The sequence below is a fragment of the Cannabis sativa genome, chromosome X, assembly GCF_029168945.1.
Source record: "Cannabis sativa cultivar Pink pepper isolate KNU-18-1 chromosome X, ASM2916894v1, whole genome shotgun sequence".
In the NCBI taxonomy this organism is placed as follows: Eukaryota; Viridiplantae; Streptophyta; class Magnoliopsida; order Rosales; family Cannabaceae; genus Cannabis; species Cannabis sativa.
Genome location: NC_083610.1, coordinates 10,329,574 through 10,347,595, shown reverse-complemented (window position 1 = coordinate 10,347,595; position 18,022 = coordinate 10,329,574). Strand labels below are relative to the sequence as shown.

At 30.9% G+C, this 18,022-nt stretch overlaps 1 protein-coding gene and 1 pseudogene across 1 annotated transcript; one reads left to right on the top strand and one right to left on the bottom strand.

The window, feature by feature from the left end:
• Nucleotides 1-4,828: 4,828 nt before the first annotated feature.
• On the top strand, nucleotides 4,829-8,746 carry LOC133031744 (protein XAP5 CIRCADIAN TIMEKEEPER). The gene is made up of 12 exons (XM_061105361.1): nucleotides 4,829-5,076; nucleotides 5,186-5,251; nucleotides 5,343-5,407; nucleotides 5,570-5,682; nucleotides 6,021-6,096; nucleotides 6,192-6,268; nucleotides 6,350-6,411; nucleotides 6,508-6,639; nucleotides 6,739-6,792; nucleotides 7,359-7,424; nucleotides 8,040-8,114; nucleotides 8,469-8,746. The coding sequence occupies exons 1-12, from the start codon at nucleotides 4,906-4,908 to the stop codon at nucleotides 8,517-8,519; spliced, it is 1,008 nt and encodes a 335-aa protein (XP_060961344.1). The 5' UTR covers nucleotides 4,829-4,905; the 3' UTR covers nucleotides 8,520-8,746.
• A 3,459-nt stretch (nucleotides 8,747-12,205) lies between these two features.
• Nucleotides 12,206-14,547, bottom strand: LOC133032008 (uncharacterized; annotated as a pseudogene).
• Between the last annotated feature and the right edge of the window lie 3,475 nt (nucleotides 14,548-18,022).

The window sequence follows — 18,022 nt, the reverse complement described above, 5'->3', positions numbered from 1 at the left end:
TGCTTAAAATTTTACCCCACGTCAAATTTTAATTTTAGTTTCTAAATAATTTTAGGATATTTACGGTATAAATATCATAAGTTTTTGATTTTATACACTTAAATACCACACGTTTTTTTTCGACGAATTAAATATCTTAAGTTACATTACACTTTCGTTACTTCTGTCACTATTTTTCTATTAAATCCTATCAAACATAGAGTATTTACGGCATAAATACTTTATGTTTTAAATTTCATACACTTATATATCACATGTTTTTACTTCTGGTGGATTAAATACTTAAATTACATTTACATTACATTCATCACTACAAGTCTCTTAAATCCTATTATAAGGAATTTTTTTTAATATTATACTTAAAATTGATTTTATTTATAAAAATACCTTCAACAAATTTATTTGCAAAAATATTAACGTGTCACGTCATCTAATTTTATTGGTTACTACAATAAATATTATAATATCGTATATTTAAAAAATTTCTAGTATCTAAGTAAATTTACTTTAAATAAGTAACATCAACGCATCCTATACAACAGAGAAGATGTCAATTTTAAAAATTTAGTTTCTTATAAGTTATTTTAGAAATTAGTTGACAGACCTCGCCCTAGTCCTCCACTTAGACTTCAATGTCCACGACAGTATCCTCCTCATCAGTGGCAGGACGGGTCTGCTCTGCCTTAGCCCAAGTGGCTAGATGGGCAACGTGCGGGTCGTTCAATGAAGATTTCCTAACAGTATATTTAGTTCGCGCCATCATCCTACGCTTGGGTGGAATTTTATTAGAAGTGTGCTTGGCAATGGTCATAACAAAATTGGCAACGAGTTTTCCCACAGCAACAGGATTTGGGCGGCCCTCAGGCAAAGTGCCGACCACGTTCGGATGAACTCTATAAGTCCAGTTAGCAAGAAGGTAACACCTCCAACCTTTCTTGAGTTTCTAGATGAAACAACCGTATCCTTCACCTCGAATTTGGTCGGGATAAAAATGATGTTGAAAGATCGTCACTAGACAAAAATGGGCTAGCACGAAGATGAGTGTGATCCTCGTATAAAAGTTGAAGCAAATCCTGGTCGATATGATGCTTGCCTCCCCAAAACTCACCAGGGTTCATCTACAAAAGGTAGAAGACAAGAAAGTGAGAGTTGGTCGGAGTAACGAATGAAAACCAGGTTGTATATACCAACCAGGTTCGACTAAGAAATCAAAAGCAAAGGTTTCACCTAGAAATAAAATTTTCAATCCCAGAAGTTTGAAACTTCGAATTAAAATTTGATTTTCACTAAAACTCTATGGACGAGTGGAAATGAAGGTTGTAAGGTTAAATTTGAAGCGCAGTCAGATAATCAGATGTTATGGTTAAACATAAATGAAATTTTCAAGTCCTAGACCTATGTTTTCTATGGTTAACCTAGAATAGTTCAAGAATAGGCAAGATTCATAGCAACAAAATCCAGAAATCATACATGCATTTCAGTGCAAATGTGTAAAGGAAAGAAATGAAGAACTTACTCACTGATTTGAAGCTTTCTTGCTCTGCTCAGATGGAATCATCAGAAGTTGACATGTGAATTCCTCAAAGGATTTGGGAGGAAATTTGGCTAAAAGTCTTTTGCTTTGGTATTTAAGAGTTAAAATGGCTAAAAGGATTACTAGAGATCCTTAATCCTATTTATAAGCAATTTGGAAAGAGAATTAATCATTTCAAAATTCAAATTTTTCAAACTTCCCCCCAAAAGTATACGTTACGCACTCATTGTAGGGAGTGTAACCGTCAAGCATGCGCAAGTATCAAACCGTGATTTGAGGTACAACCGTTAATTAACATTAAATGGACAGATATTGAAGAGACTCCTAGTTAGAGTAACATCGGTTCATCATCTGACATCGACGACACGAGTCACCCATCCGGATAAGACCCTAGGCTGAGTGAAGTCCCATGCAACCAGGAAGGTCCCGCGCAGACTTAGGGGCAAATGTTATCCTATTTTTTGCACCTTGACATGGCAGTAAGGATAGATGACACATGTCCCATAATTCTAATACATAGGCGGAGGAAAATATCCCTAGCAGCCCATAAATGACTACTCAGCATTTGTAACATTCAGACATCCGAGCAGGATGCTTGAAGAAATGTCCAACCAAGATGCAGATGTGCTTATGCCGAGCAAAGCATGAAAGATGACAATTCCAAAGATCAATCTTGTTGTTTCCAGATGCGAAGACAATCCTTGTAATTATGGGATTGAATCAAATAATAACATCAACACATTCTAGTTTTCTATTTCTTGCATTATAATTATAGAATTAATGTAGTTTTCTCTTTTACTTATTATAAGCAAAAGGAAAATCATCCCTCATGTAAGAATTCCCTATAAATAGTGGCCTAACCTCACTATGAGAGGAATCGAGAAAATTGCTTCAGAAGTACATTCAAGAGAGAAAAGAGTGATCTAAGAGAGAAAGTTACTCAAAGATCAAATTGTAAGAGCTTTCGAGAGGAAGAACACTTTTTTTCTTCTCTCGTCAATACAAATACAAGGGGTAGGGCTGTACAAAAAAATTAGTAAACCGCCTAAATCGAATAACCCGCCCAAACCGAACCGAAAAAACCGATAAAAATTACAAACCGCCCAATCTGTTAATTGGGCGGGTTGAAAATAGGTCCAACCCGCTTAATTAAACCGACCAACCCGACCAACCCGATTTTGCACTTTTATTTATTTTTTTAAACTTTTTTAGTTTTTATTATATATAATATAAATGATTAAATATATAATAATATAAAATTATATACTTAATTATTAGTTTTAAAGTCATATATATGGTATTGTACTTTGGTGGAATGTGATATTTTTAATTTATTTTTAAAATTTTTGTTAATTTTGACTTAAAAAAAAAAAATGGCCGGTTTGGGCGGGTTAACCCGACCAAACCGCCCAAACCATTGGTCGGTTTATAGATTTTTTTTTTAAAAAAATTGAGCGGGTTGCACTTAAATTTTAGCAACCCGAACTTTAGATTGGGTTAGAAAATATATAGGATAAACCGCCCAAACCGACCGATGTACAACCCTAACAAGGGGAGTAGGCTATTACCATACTTACAGGCCCAAATCTCTTTAAAATCTGGTGTTCACTTTATTTTTTTGTTTTTGCTTTTTTTACTTATCTTATTTAATCGTTTTATTTTTAACTCATTGTCGTTGACTAGAACCGAGATCAATACTTATAAATTATTAACATATGTGATTTAAATAATGTTATTAATTAATATTGTGAGTATTAATTTACACTATTTCTTTTTTTTTAAAAAAAAAAATTACATTATTTCTCTTAGATACATACAAAAAAATATAATTTAATTGAAATTATTAATTAATTATGTATTAACTATTATTTTTATTATTATTCTCACTAATTTTATAGTTGTATACTAATTTTAAAGAGAAATCAATACAAATTATTGTGATAACCCTAAAAAAATGCCCAAACTCTTATAAAACCTACTCTTTTCCTAACACTAATAACATTTTTTTGCTTAAAAAAATCAGTAATAATAAACATTTGTTTTAGAATAATAAGTAATTTTGCACTCTGAATTTTTGACAATATTTGATCTGCCCCTAAAATATAAAGTTTACTAAAAATTCCCTCTGAACTTTTACATTCATAAAAATTTAGTTCTTTTGTTATGTTTCGTCATATTATTTCGTTTAAATGTTGGCGTGTTTTTATAAAGTAACAATTTTGTTCCTTAAATTTTGACAACTATCAAATTGTATCATCTCCAAATAAAAATAAGAAAGATTCAACATTTTTTGGTAGATATTAAAAAAATCATTTTAAATGATTCAAAAAATTAAAAAAATAAATAAATTTTAAAATTAATTAAGCGATTTAAAAAAGTATATTCGAAATTTAATTTTTGTAAAAACTAAATTTTATAGAAACAAGTTTGAATCTATTTTTTTTCCCAAAATCTAATTTTGTTTAAGTAAATATAAATTTTTTAGTTTAATTTCTATTTTTCTTAAAATAATTTTATATTTTTATTGAATTTATAATAACTTTCTTTATTTCTTCTAAGATATGAGTTTGTAAATATAAATAAATTTAATTTTCTCTATACAATATCTTACTTTTTTTAGATTATTTATTAGATTTTTAATAATATTGGTTTGATTTCTTAAAATATGTATTTTTTTAATGCAAGATATGTGTTTATAAATAAACTAAAGTTTAAAAATATTTTTTTAATAATAATTTAGATTTTTTAAGTTTAAATATATTTTTTTAACTAATTTAATACTTTTATCAAATTTTTTAATATTTTTTTTAGAATTAATAGAAAATTATATTTTTTGAAATTAACTTTTTTAATAAAATGAGGTAAAATTTATTATCGATCAAACTTTAGGAGGTAAAAATATTAATTTTTAATAATAAAAGAAACAAAACGTAATAAAAGTATGTAATTGTTATATTTTAGTGGATATGTTTAAGTTAGGTATATTTTATTATTGGCTAATTAGGATTTTTATCTCCTGATAAAAAAAATCTAACAAGAAAGTTCTGGAGAACATGATTAGTACATAAATAATTACTGAGATAGTAAAATTGAATGAAATTAGACAAAAGTTCTTGAATCTAACAATTTCAATAGTTCAATTTTTAACAAATAGAAAAATTCAGGAAAGGGGACAAAAATCCTAGTTAGTTTTTATTATTTTATGGAGTATGATGTCAAAAAAATTGAGGAAACAAAAATGATAATTATGTTTTTTTATTCTAAAAAATAGAAAAATCTTTTGGCGTAGTCTATTATTATCATTTATATACCAAATTGGCCACTGAGTTTTTAAATAGCGAGGGAGAACAAGGAAAAAGGGTGTGAAGAAGATGTCGGGCATGGGAGACGGCTACGTGGGCACCGCCCAAGACGCCGTCAGGATCCGTAGGCTCGAGAAGCAGAGAGAAGCGGAACGCCAGAAAATCCAAGAGCTCAAGACCAAGTCCCAATCGGAACAGGGCCAACCCGGTCTCCTCCAATTCGGCTCTAGTACCTCTGAGGTTCCTACTACTCTTTTGTTTTTAAAGTTTAGGGCTTTTAATCTTCCACTTCTCTTTTTCAATAAGTCATTTTTTTTTTGTTAACACTTCTGACTCATGTGGTTTTCAGATTCTTGAGACCGCGTTTAAGAAGGAAACTGTTGGTTTGGTTACGAGGGAGCAATATGTTGAGAAGGTAATTGTTTATCATTAAGCTTTTCTTTTTATTACTATTATTTTTGTTAAGTCATTAATGGATCAAGGGTTTCCGTTGATATGCATTGCAGAGAGTAAACATTCGGAACAAAATTGAGGAGGAAGAGAAGGAGAAACTTCAGAAACTACAACAGGAGTGAGTTTTCAAGTGGTCACTTTGATATGTTTGTGAAATTTATGTCAAAATTTAATTTTTATTTTTTATTTTTTATTTTTGATCATGAAAGTTAGTTTTTTTTAAATAAGTGAACTAATTTAAAATTCATATCGCTTGATTTTGATGCTCTTAATTTCTTAGGGAGGAGGAGCTCCAATTACAAAAGCGTAAAAAGAGAAAGATCAAAGGGACTTCTCGTTTGTCATTTGCAGATGACTATGAGAATGGAAGTGAAGACGAAGATGGGGAAAACAGTAATTATCTATCCTTTCTCTCTTATTAGTGTTAGGGGACTCTCTTATGGCTTTGTTACCCTTTGTGAAAAAGGCACCAAAATCCAAAATGATTTAGCAGAGTGCTAAAGTAAATAGAGATTTGACAGTACGTATATATTTGATTGCATTCATTGAGGTTCACTTGCGTATTCTTGAATGTGAATTGTAGTTCTGAACCTTTTCGCCCTCTACAATTTGAGCTTGAATGGATGTTTGGGCTCTAGTACGATGATTACTTGTGATCTAAACCTCTTATTGCTTGAATTTATATGCTCGCGTTCATGTTAATGAATTGGTTCATTACATTCTTTCTGCAGAAAGTTCTGACCCAGCAAAATTTCGTGGTAAATTGGGAAAAGATCCCACTGTGGAAACTAGCTTTCTACCAGACAGGTGTGGTATCCCTCTTTGTTTGTCTGTCTGTTGTCTATCTCTTTGTGACCTTGGTCTAACATTTGAGCTTAGAGTTGTTGAGGATGCTGTTTCAGTGAGCGTGAGGCTGAGGAACAAGCTGAGCGTGAAAGGTTGCGGAAACAGTGGCAACTTGAGCAAGAGCAAATACGAAGTAATTGGGTTTATTACCTTGGTTTTTGGTGCTCAGGTTTTAAAATTTAATTTAATACTGATTGACCCCTTATAATTTCAGATGAGCCCCTTGAAATTACTTACAGTTATTGGGATGGGGCAGGCCATAGGCGAACGATCCAGGCAAGTATAGAAGCTGTCCAACTTTGATTGGTTTATCTCTTATGGTGGTTCTTTTTTCTAATCTGTTTATCTTCATATTCTTATCCCTCCATTCAGGTACGCAAGGGTGACACTATAGGAGAATTTCTTCGGGGTGTTCAGCAACAACTTGCACCAGAATTTCGAGAAATTCGAACCACCTCTGTGGAAAACTTGCTTTATGTGAAAGAAGATCTTATTATTCCACATGTAAGATTTACATTTGTGAAAGTATTTAAATGCAATCCCTGCATAAGATTTCTCTCTTTTGTTAACAAAGTGATATCTCTTGTTTTTGTGGAAGTACAGCAGCATAGTTTCTACGAGCTAATTGTTAACAAGGCTAGGGGAAAAAGTGGTCCGGTAAGAACCCTTTTATTTATTTATTTGTATAGCATAATTGATACTCTGATTGAGGAGAACAAATAAGAGCTTCAATCTTTTTTTTTTTCTTCTTTTTCATAAGTTATAATATTTTATGGTGTGTGTGTGTTACAAAAACTGAAAATTATATTTTCCTTGTACTTTAATCGTGTAGTACATCTTTATATTTTACTTGTTTTCAATGGTAAATCCAATCTCATGTGTAAGATTCACGAACCAAAGTGGAAACAAATTTGTAATCGGTATATAATTATATTCTTCCTGCCAAACGGTAATGTTGTAATTCTGCTAGTAAAATTTTTCAATAAACTTGCAAGTGGTGTTAAGGTGGATTAACTATCTTATGTCTTGAGTTTTCAATGTGACATCCCATCCACTTACAGTGACATAAAACTGAATTCTTTAAAGCAAAACTATAGTGTTTCTCTTATGTCCGTTTGCATGCACATGTTCTGTTATTTCTTTCGTGGTAGACGATCACTTTGTAGGAGCTAGCTACTTATTGTAATGTCCTTTGTGACTTGAACTATTATTTTTTTTAACAGCTGTTTCACTTTGATGTGCACGAGGATGTGCGAACAATTGCTGATGCAACAATAGAGAAAGATGAGGTATATTTTATATTCCTTATAACTTTTGTGTTTTGAAATATTTTATTGCTCTCTAGCTAAACACATTTTTCTGATCCTTTTCCCTCAAGTAAAAAATGGTTATTATTCAAATTATACCAAATTTCCAAACGTTTTTCCATCTAAACATGAATGACAGATGAAGATGTGACAATTGGCCTTGTTTATATTTATAGTACTCTGAATCACCTTCGGTCTAAGATGATATCTTATCATCTTTTCATACCTATTATAATTGCATTATACTCACCATAATAAGTCCCTGTTTCACAAGTAATTATGTGGGTGTTAGTTTCTCATCCATAATGCTGAGATAAAATTTTAAACAACAATGATGATATTGATTATAGCAATATTAAAATTAGTTTATGATAATTGATTTGCGAAGAAGTTATTTGCCATGCTATTTTATATGGATGCCTTTGATTGTGAAACCGAAACATGACTATCTATAGCAACTTTTCTTTTGGGGAGCCTACTTTTCAAATGAACATTCTTTATCGTTTACATATAATAGTGTATTGATTCTCTTATATTGTTGGTACTCTTATTTTGGGAAAATTCATTTGAATCATTTCTTAAGTGACCTTTCTGCAGTCTCATGCTGGGAAGGTGGTTGAAAGACACTGGTATGAGAAGAACAAGCATATTTTCCCCGCGTCTAGATGGGAGGTACTCTTTTTCTCTCTCAATGAAATGAAAAAGTATCAATTGTTGATATTGTGAATCAAATTCTTCCATAGATTTCATTTTTTATTTCTTTAGGGTGAAATTTTCATTTAGTAAAATTAAAGAAAAAGCTCATTCTAAATTAATGAATAATTCATTATATTATGATCCAACACAAGGGACTTTTAGTAAAACTTGAGTTATGGGGATGTAGAAAGACGCAGGACTTTCTTATCTAAACATAAACTATACCTTTTAATTAACAGCTCTACTACTACTTAGAACTTGATAATGAGAATGATCGGAATCCAACAGACTTCTCATTGCCTTTTCTTTTTACTTAATCTATTATGGCAGATATATGATCCAACAAGGAAATGGGAGCGATACACCATCCACGGCGACTGATAGGATTACTATTAAGGACTTGGTTTCTCATATCCCCAGCTTTTGCTTAGATTTTTTTATAAATTATTTAGCTGAGTATCATGTGATGCAGTTTTCAGTAGTATTTCAATTGCACTTTAAGGAAGAAAATATGTATTTTAACAGATTTTTGGACCTAGTTGCTAACCCATACTGATATGTATCTTAATCTTTTCTACCATCTAATAATTTGATACTCTTTCAGTTTATTTGATTTATTTTCCCCTTTTTTTGTATGGTTTCTACCAAATGACATAAGCATGCCAATGAAAAGGTAATGGAATGATTTAAAATAAAATTGATTTTTTTTTTTTTTTTGATAAATGCTACTTTGGTAATTAAATCTATTAAAAAAAAATAGAAATTTTGTTTATCCCGAAAATAATTATTAGAATGAGAATTATTTTATATGGTTAGGTTTGATTTGAGAATAGAACGATACTGTATTGTCCAAAATATTCATCAATCAATACATATTTATATATTTACTAGCAAAAAACTACGTACGAGGCGATCACTCTCTGACTCACTCACTGATTTATTCTGCCACTCAAACCTTATCATACAAGCAACCAATACACACTCAAAATAACGGTAGAGAGTCACCGATCAAATTTTCCAGGTTTTCTTTCCTTAATTTTCGACTCATAGTTTGATCTTTTATCATTATATTGCTTATATAATAGTTTTGATTTGATGTCTGGTTGCGTTTTCTCTATCTCTATCTCTTTCATCTTGAAAGTTTTTGTTTTTTTGTTTTTAATAAATTATACATTTACATATAAAAAAAACACTTTCTCACAAAATTAAAATATGAGACTAGAAAAAAGCAGGGACTCCTGAAGAGAGAGATCAAGTCGAAGAGGCTCGCCACAATTTCTACAAAAATCGTTACAAAGTCACTCCCTCCAGTGATCTCATCTCCCGATTTCAGTCCTAACAAAAAAGCGATTCCAAGCTACTGCATTGACGTCTTTCTCAAGCAAACTGGTCAATATATGAGGAAACCCAACAAATGCATTTCTTTCGTAAGTACAATCAAATTATATTTTAACTAATATATTTTATGTATTTAAATATTTTAAAGTCATAAAAAGATCAGATCTGAATGATATCTCAGATCCTCATTTAGATTGGACTTAAAACTCGATTATGAGATGAGTTTCTTTTTTGTTTTTGAATTAAATCTTCTTTTCCTTTTAGATATTCATATGAGTTATGAATTTTAGAAATATCTTTTCGAACTCAAAATTTTAATCCCTTAAATTTTCTTGGCCCGTGAGACCCCAATTTCTCCATAGGAGACAGATTTCTAAAACATAGTAACACTATTCTTCTAGTTTATACTATTTTATTTTTCATTTTGTACCACAGATTGTATATACATACAGTATGTGAATCTAGATAACACTAGTCCTTTAGTTTTAGATTCATTAGGATTGTTTGTAGTTGGTTTGTTGGGAAATTTACGCTGGTTTCTTTTTGAGTTAGTGAAAGGCCTATAGATTTTAGAATTTTTGCTTGAATGTTTGCACAGTGTGATGAAGTTTTTGAGTTAAATTTTTTAAATTTAGTTTTGAGCTTGGGAGATCTCGGTCAGTGTCGTGTTGGGTTGAAGGCTGAAATGGTGGATAGTTGATTTCATCTTGTTGTTTGTTATTGATTTTGTTCTTTTTTGGGTGAACTGATATAATGGGATACACTGTTAATTTTGTTATAGATTTGTTTTATATTGATTTTGTTCTATTTTGCGCCATTATTTATGGCTTTGGCGCCTTACAAGGCTTTAGCACCTATTATATGGTTGGCCCCTAATTATTTAGGGTAATTTGTTTAAATTTTCATGTTTTTTGGTATTGAATGTATAAGAAAATTTTGACAGAAGAATATTTTAAAGTTAAAGTTATGCACTATACAGATTTATTAGTCAGAATAAAAAGATTATTTTAGTTAAGGTATGATTTAAAGAATATTTTAAACTGAAATAAAGTTTAAGAGGGTTTATTTTAAATGCTAATTCCTATTAGCTATATTTTGGTTTATATTTTTTAAGGAATTTTCGTGTTTGGAATTTTAGTATTCAGATTCTAATATTATAATTAATTAAATAAATTGAAGAATAAGAATCTTGAGGATCTTGTAATAAAGGGAGGTGGGAACACTAATGGTCTAATGAGAATATATTGCTTCAGATATATTTGGGAAGTCAAATTATTATAGAATTCTTGTTTGTTCTCAATATTATGGGAATGTACCAAAATTATTACATTATTTGTATTTTTAAATAATTTCTGGATGAGTGGTATTAGTTTTTATGGAAGAAATGGAAGTACAAATTTGATGGATGAGCTGCGCCATTGTTTATGGCTTTGGTGCCTTTCAAGGTTTTCGCGTCTGATTTATGGCTGACCCCTAATTATTTAGGATAATTTGGGTAAAATTACAAGATATCATTAATTATAAAAAATATTATAAAATTTAATAGCTAACAATTATGATATGTAATTATGAGATTATTGCCTCATTAGTTTATTATGGATAACATAATATTAATTTTCGTATATAAATTATAAATGTGAGATTTTGTAATTAATTGGAGGTAGGAACATTTATTGTGAATAGAGAATATTTTGTTTTATTTTATTTTTATTTTTGGAAAGATATTGAAATAAATGAGAAGTAAATGCTAATGAAGTATTGAGATTATTGCCTTATTAGTTGTATAGGAAGATACTAATATGAATGGTTTTTATAATAATTTGAATGGTATAATAATTAGGAGGTAATCTTTTTAAATAATAAATAAGGAAGCATTATGTCATAATACCGAATTGGATTAATTAATATTAATTTAATATTATTAATTAAATGTATAATTAAGTGGTATTAGAAAAAATGTATTTTGAATGTGAAGAGTGCAATCTTAAATTTTAAGGATATTAATACAATTTTGAATTAATTTAGGCTGAATAAAGATTATAGATACCATGTTTTACGCTATAAATAAAATAATAAATAATTTGACTTATTAAGAATTTTGACATGTTTTAGTCTAAAAATAAGTAATACTTTTAAGAGATAAAATGAAATAATTAGTATATAATATTTTAAATATTTAAGGAATAATGGGTATTAAAAGGAAAATTTTATTTATGTTTGTTTTTAAAAGGGTAAAGGTAAGGAATAGGGATCCTATGAATGTTATGAAGTATATTGCTATAATTTAGTTGTTACTAGCCAAAGGGTACTTCCTTTGGCTAGTTCTAGTATTTTATAGGGAGATCTAGTTGCTTAGTCTTGGTGGTTGGTTGAATCTATTCAGTTTGAATAGTTTTCTAATTAAAGTTTTATTCTGTTTTTTGATATTTTTTTAGGTGGAACTTCAGTATTATATTGAGTTGGGAGCGTTGTTAGAAGATGTTATAGCTTTATTGTCTAAATTTCCGGCGCTTTGTCCCATGGGGCTCGCTCTTAGATTTTAGCGGCCTATGGTTGGCAAAGCATGCTCTGCGGTTAGACGATGAGCTATCCTGGTTCGAGGAGGTTCCAGCGCCGGTGGCGGACGTGGGCGTCGTAAATTCATGAGTGATTTTAATCACTTTGTCAAAAAAAAAAAAAAAAAAAAAACTACGTACGAGGCACGTATACTAAATTTTATGCTAGGTTTTTTCTATGTTATTTGAAAGTGAGATTATTATTGAATACTCAATGCAATATATTAGTGTTTAAGAAAGCTTAATGATTTAAATATGTTCTTAAATTAATGCAATATATTAGGTTTAATTATGATAAGTTGCATTAGTTGCATTTCAAAGTGTCTTGAACTGCCACACAACCTACACTTCCCAGGGTCCGCTTCCACTTTTTCAGATACAAGCGGCTTTCCACCTAATGAGTACCTAAGGAAACATTATAACAAAAGATTAAGATCTTTTTACAACTCACAAGTAGATTTTATCAAAAATTAGAAACAGTAGAGTGAAATACACAAATGCACAACCAACAAACAAATTTCAGATGATTTTTTGGAAAAGAGCCTTTCTAGATAAATTAGTTTTGAAAAGGTAAAAACACTAATAGTTAATATTATCCAAATAAGCTCACTTGGCTTAAGTAAGAAAGAATGGTAGAATAATCTCAAGTTTGAAATAACAACTACATATGCAGAAAAGTTCATCCATACTTGCATATTTTGGGAAGCTAATATAGACTAATCGAACAAAAGATAGGAGAGTTATGTCTACTGTAAAACATGTTTCAGAGTCTTAAATTTTCATTAATTAATACCTGAAACATTGTTCTTCTGGGTATGCATCCAATCGTTTCTTAAACTTCAAGTAAGTCCTGTCAGCTGTTAACGCTCTATCGTATTCATACTTTTCATCTGCCCACGATTCTTCCGGTACATTATCTTCATCATTAGTTCCATTAAACTTAATGGAAAGTGATGAATAGTTTGAACAAATTGAATTAACATCTTTTGATAGTGGCTCCTCTTGCGTGTATATGTAAAAGCGAGGTAAAACTGCAACAAATAAACCATAAGAATCATAGTTGATGGATGTCGATTGTGCATGACTCCAAAGTGCAAAGAAGAAACAACATAGTGAGAAATAATGACGAAACTTGTTTAATGCTTCCAACTAAACCTGATATGTTAGTATCTTCAACGTGCGATGTTGTGCTTAATGGTGAGGGCTTCTTGGTCTTTGGATGCCCATCACAATGAGGTTTCTTGGCATAAGAAGCCTTAGTTGCAGCATCAGAAAGTGCTTTACCCAACTCTTCTAGATCCAACTCTTAGTCATCTTCATCATCCAAATCCTCCCATAAGTTCATCTTTGAAACAGATTCACCTTGCTCGACCTTTTCTCGAGACATGATATTTGAATCCTCCTCTTTACTTAATCTCTGAATACGAAGCGCTCGCCAGCTATACAAAACAAGAGACAATAACTGTAACAAGAAATTGCAAAACCATAACAGTAGGATTTTCCTTGTTGGTAACATTGAAATTGAATTTGCACAAAACCTAAGAGGATTGCTCCCACACTTTGGCATCAAACAACCAAGAATAAAAATAGTGCGCTCTTCTACCTTTAAGGTTTTACTCGAAATTGGAGCATAAACCTAAATGATTAAAAAAAAAGAACTTTAGCGCCTGCTGCTTACATTTTGATCGCAATTACAAAGACATAGTTTAGAAGGTTAAACATTTTTCTTCCACACACACTACACTCAAGAAGTGTATAATTTAGGGCAACCTTAGGAAGAGGCCAATCCTGTTATATCAGAAACAAGTGAAACGCATTAAAAAGTATATCTTGCAGTTACACACAAAAATAAGCAGCTAATAGATGAAGTGTAACACGCATATATCAGATGATTTTTCAGTTCAAAAAATCAATTTCTTTTTATCCTGTTATCAAAATTGTTTTCTTTTTAAATGGGTTGTGATTCTCAAATATCAGTTCAAATATCAATTCAAATATTAATGAGATTTGTTTTATTATTATTTTATTATATATAAATAATATTTTATTATTTTATTAAATAAAAATAAAAAGTCACCCATGAATTTCTCATAAACTAAGAATTTAGTTATATAGGCACACTTTATATAGAATAGATATATGGCTTCGAAAAAGTTGAATGGAACTTTATAAAAGCCATTATGGAAAAATTTGACTTTTCTTGTTGTTTTATAAGCTTTGTTTTTAAATGTCTCACAACCGCTACATTTTAATTTAATCTTAATGGTAATGTCTTTGGCAATGTTATTCCCACAAGGGGTATTTGTCAAGGCGATCTTTTTTTTCCTTACTTCTTTTTGCTGTGTTTTGAAGATTTTTCCTCCCTTATTCATCAACAAGAAAGAAGACATGCTCTCAATGGGTACAAAGTAGCTAGGACTGCCCCTATTATTTTCCATCTCTTCTTCATGGATAATAGCATTCTCTTTTGTCATGCTTCTATTAATTCTTACAATGCTATCAAGGAGGTTCTCCATCTTTATGAAAAAGCCACGGGACAACAAGTGAACCTCCAAAAAATTTCTTTATACTTCTCCCCAAACACGGCTGTGAGGGATCAAAACCTTATTTCGAATTACATAGGTATCCCAGTCAAAGCCTCTTTTAAGAAATACTTGGGGCTTCCTCAACATTTTGGCTGTTCTAAGAAGCAAGTCTTCCAATATCTTAAAGATAAGGTTTGGAATCACCTCAATAATGGGAAACAAGGTTTTTTCGAAAGGTGGCAAAGAGGTTTTGCTCAAATCGGTCATCCAAGTAATTCCTACTTATATAATAGCTTGCTTATGTATCTCGGTAGCTACTTGTCATTCATTGGAGTCCATCATGACTAATTTTTGGTGGGGTTTCAATGCTAACAATAGACCCAAGGTCCATGGCAAAGTTGACAAAAACTTTATAAGTCAAGAAAGGATGGCGGATTAGGTTTTCGATCACTGTTCATTTTAATTTTAACCAAGCAATGCTTGCTAAGCAAGCTTGGCGAATTCTTAAGCATCTAAATTCTCTTGTGGCTATAGTCTTTGCAGCCATATACCACCCTCAAACCCCTTTCACCAACTGCTCCCTTGGCCTCTCTCCCTCTTTTGTTTGACATAACATTCACTGAAGAAAAGAATTGCTGCATAAAGGTCTCATCACAAAAATAGGTAATGGACAGAACACATCCCCAACTCATGATTGTTGGATTCCCTCTTTCAACCAAGTCCCCCCAAACCATCCTATCCCTAGCCTTGTTGCTTCTTTTATAAAGGACAACATGACTTGGGATATCAATCGTCTCAACTAAAGAGTTATCCTCCCCATATTGTTCAAGATATTCTTTCGATTCCTCTCCCTCTCTTACCTATTGATGACAACCTTATCTGGAGATTCACGAAATTGGGAACTTACTCGGTCAAAACTGGATACCACTTAAGCTATTCGACCAATTCCCCTCCTGACATCCCTTCGTCCTCATCCCCCTCTCCTTACTGGAAATCACATTGGCATCTCAATCTCTCCTCTAAACTAAAACACTTTGTGTATCGAGCCTCCACATCCACCCTACCAACCAACAAGAACCTTGCCTATAGGAAAATTACCTAGTCCCCCTTGTGTGTCCATTGTGGTAGAGATGTTGAATCGGTTTCACATGCCCTATTCTTTTGCAAGAAAGTTAGAAGAGTTTGGAAAGGTGCAATTTTCTATCTTTATCTTTTTCAAATATTGTTTCTTTTCATAAAATTGTTTTTAATATCTTTACTAACATGAAAAAAGAAGAGGTGAAATTTTTTCTTTGTATAACTTGGTTTGTTTGGCATAACAAGAACAAGAAGATTAAGAAACAGACAATGGATCAAACTCATGCTATCCTCAACCTCGCTGAAAGTTACTTGGCTGAATATAAAGCAACAACTGTTGTTCACAATGCACCACTTCCAGAAGCCAAGCCTGCTGCCACAATCAGCTGGACACCTCCTCCACAAGGCCTCCTCAAGCTCAATACAGATGCGACTTCCTCGAAGAACCACCTTAAAGCCGGTCTTAGTGGAATTATTCGCAATAGTGATGGAGAAGTAGTCGCTACCATAGCTTTTCCTCATATAGGAGGCATGAATGCTGCAATTCTTGAAGCAAAATCTATTCTTAAATCTCTTCACTGGTGCATAAAAGAAAGCTTCCCTCTTCATCAGGTAGAAACCGGATGTAAAGCTATCACAGATGCTCTCGCTGCCACCAAAGAGGACCTCTCTCTCTTCGGAGATCTCATCAGGCTAATTAAGTTGGTTTTATCTCACTTCCCCAATGTCTTGATCACTCGTGTTAAGCGCTCTGCTAACACATTTGTTCACAAGCTAGCAAAATTTACTTTGAGGTTAGATGAAGCTTCAATTTGGATTGGAGATGACCCTTGTAATCTTGCTCCTCTTCTCTTCCCTTAAGGGCATCCTTCCTCTCTAAAAAAAACACACACACACACACAAAGTGTGTTAGGTGACATTTTATATATTTTTTTCTTTTACTTTTATTAATTTTGGAGGCTTTCACATTTTGTGAACAAATAATGTGTACAAGTTTGATATAATATGATGTTTATTTTGAAAAGAATTTCACATAGTTTATGCATTATTTTGGGTGCTATATTTGTATATATAAATAAAATATCTATTTCTTTACTTTTATTTATCACAAAATTAGTATGTGGTTGAATGATTTTTTATGATTAATTCAATCTTGCTTAATTACTTATATTTTTTATTTTATTGTTTTATGAACATTTTAATTTTATAAAAAAAAAAGTATAAAATATTACGAATTACGAAATGCATATAAAGTATTTGTTATTTATACTAAATAATTAATTAAATAAATAAATATTATGACAAATCATAGAATTAAATTTTTTAATTTTTTTAAAAATTTAAAATTTAAAATATATATTACATATTTTTAAAAAATAAAGATATTTTATTAGCTATTTTTTTTTATATAAATATTGTAATTATGAATTAAAAAAAAAATTAATATCTAAATCTGTAAAGATAAAGGAGAAGTATAAGACGGTGATGCGACACTCTAAGATCTCTCTAATGAGTATTATTTATTCTTTCTTTTCTTTAATTTTTTATTAGCTTCATATATATTAATTAGTAAATTAATATAAAATATATTTATTTTCACCTTAATTCGTTTATTTTTTTAAAAAAATAATATTTTAATTATTAGTTTTTTTTCTCATCACTTGGTCACATTTTATTAAGCTTATATTTTTTTTTTTAAAAAAAAAAAAACGATAACTCAAAAAAATTGATATTTTATTTATTAGCTTTTTTTTGCTCATCACTTGGTCACGTTTTGGCTTATTAAGCTTATTAAAACTTATTTTCTAATTATTTTTTTTAAAAAAAACAATCTTCAAACCAAACTCTTAAATTAAATTAGATAACAGTTATCTATATATATACATTAATTCTAAATCATAAATCGCATCACTTTTCTTAAAATATGTTTATATTGTTAAACTTATTTTACCGGGATCTAGATTTACTAACATGTATGTTGATTAACACCCTAAATATGAATTTTCTAATACAATAAAATAAACACATATAAAGTTAGAAAACTTTAAATTGATGGTAGCGAAATAATATGACTTTTTCCGTTTAGATCTCTTGCCCTTGAATTCTTTCTTTAGCAGAGGATTATTAAGATCTGAACCTGGATCTTCTCTCCTTCGGTTTGGTTAACCACCGTCTTCCGAACTATGATTGAGTACTTGGCTTGCTATGTGTGGGCATGGTACTCTATCACTAAAGGCTTGAAGATTAATGAAGAATAATAATAAGGATTCGAAATCACTATAACAGGAGCCTCTAATCTACTAGTTATTTGATGGAGTTAGAAAACTAGGTTTAGTTTGATTGAAGGTTGGATGAGAATGAAAGCATCATGTTCCTTTTATAGTATTTC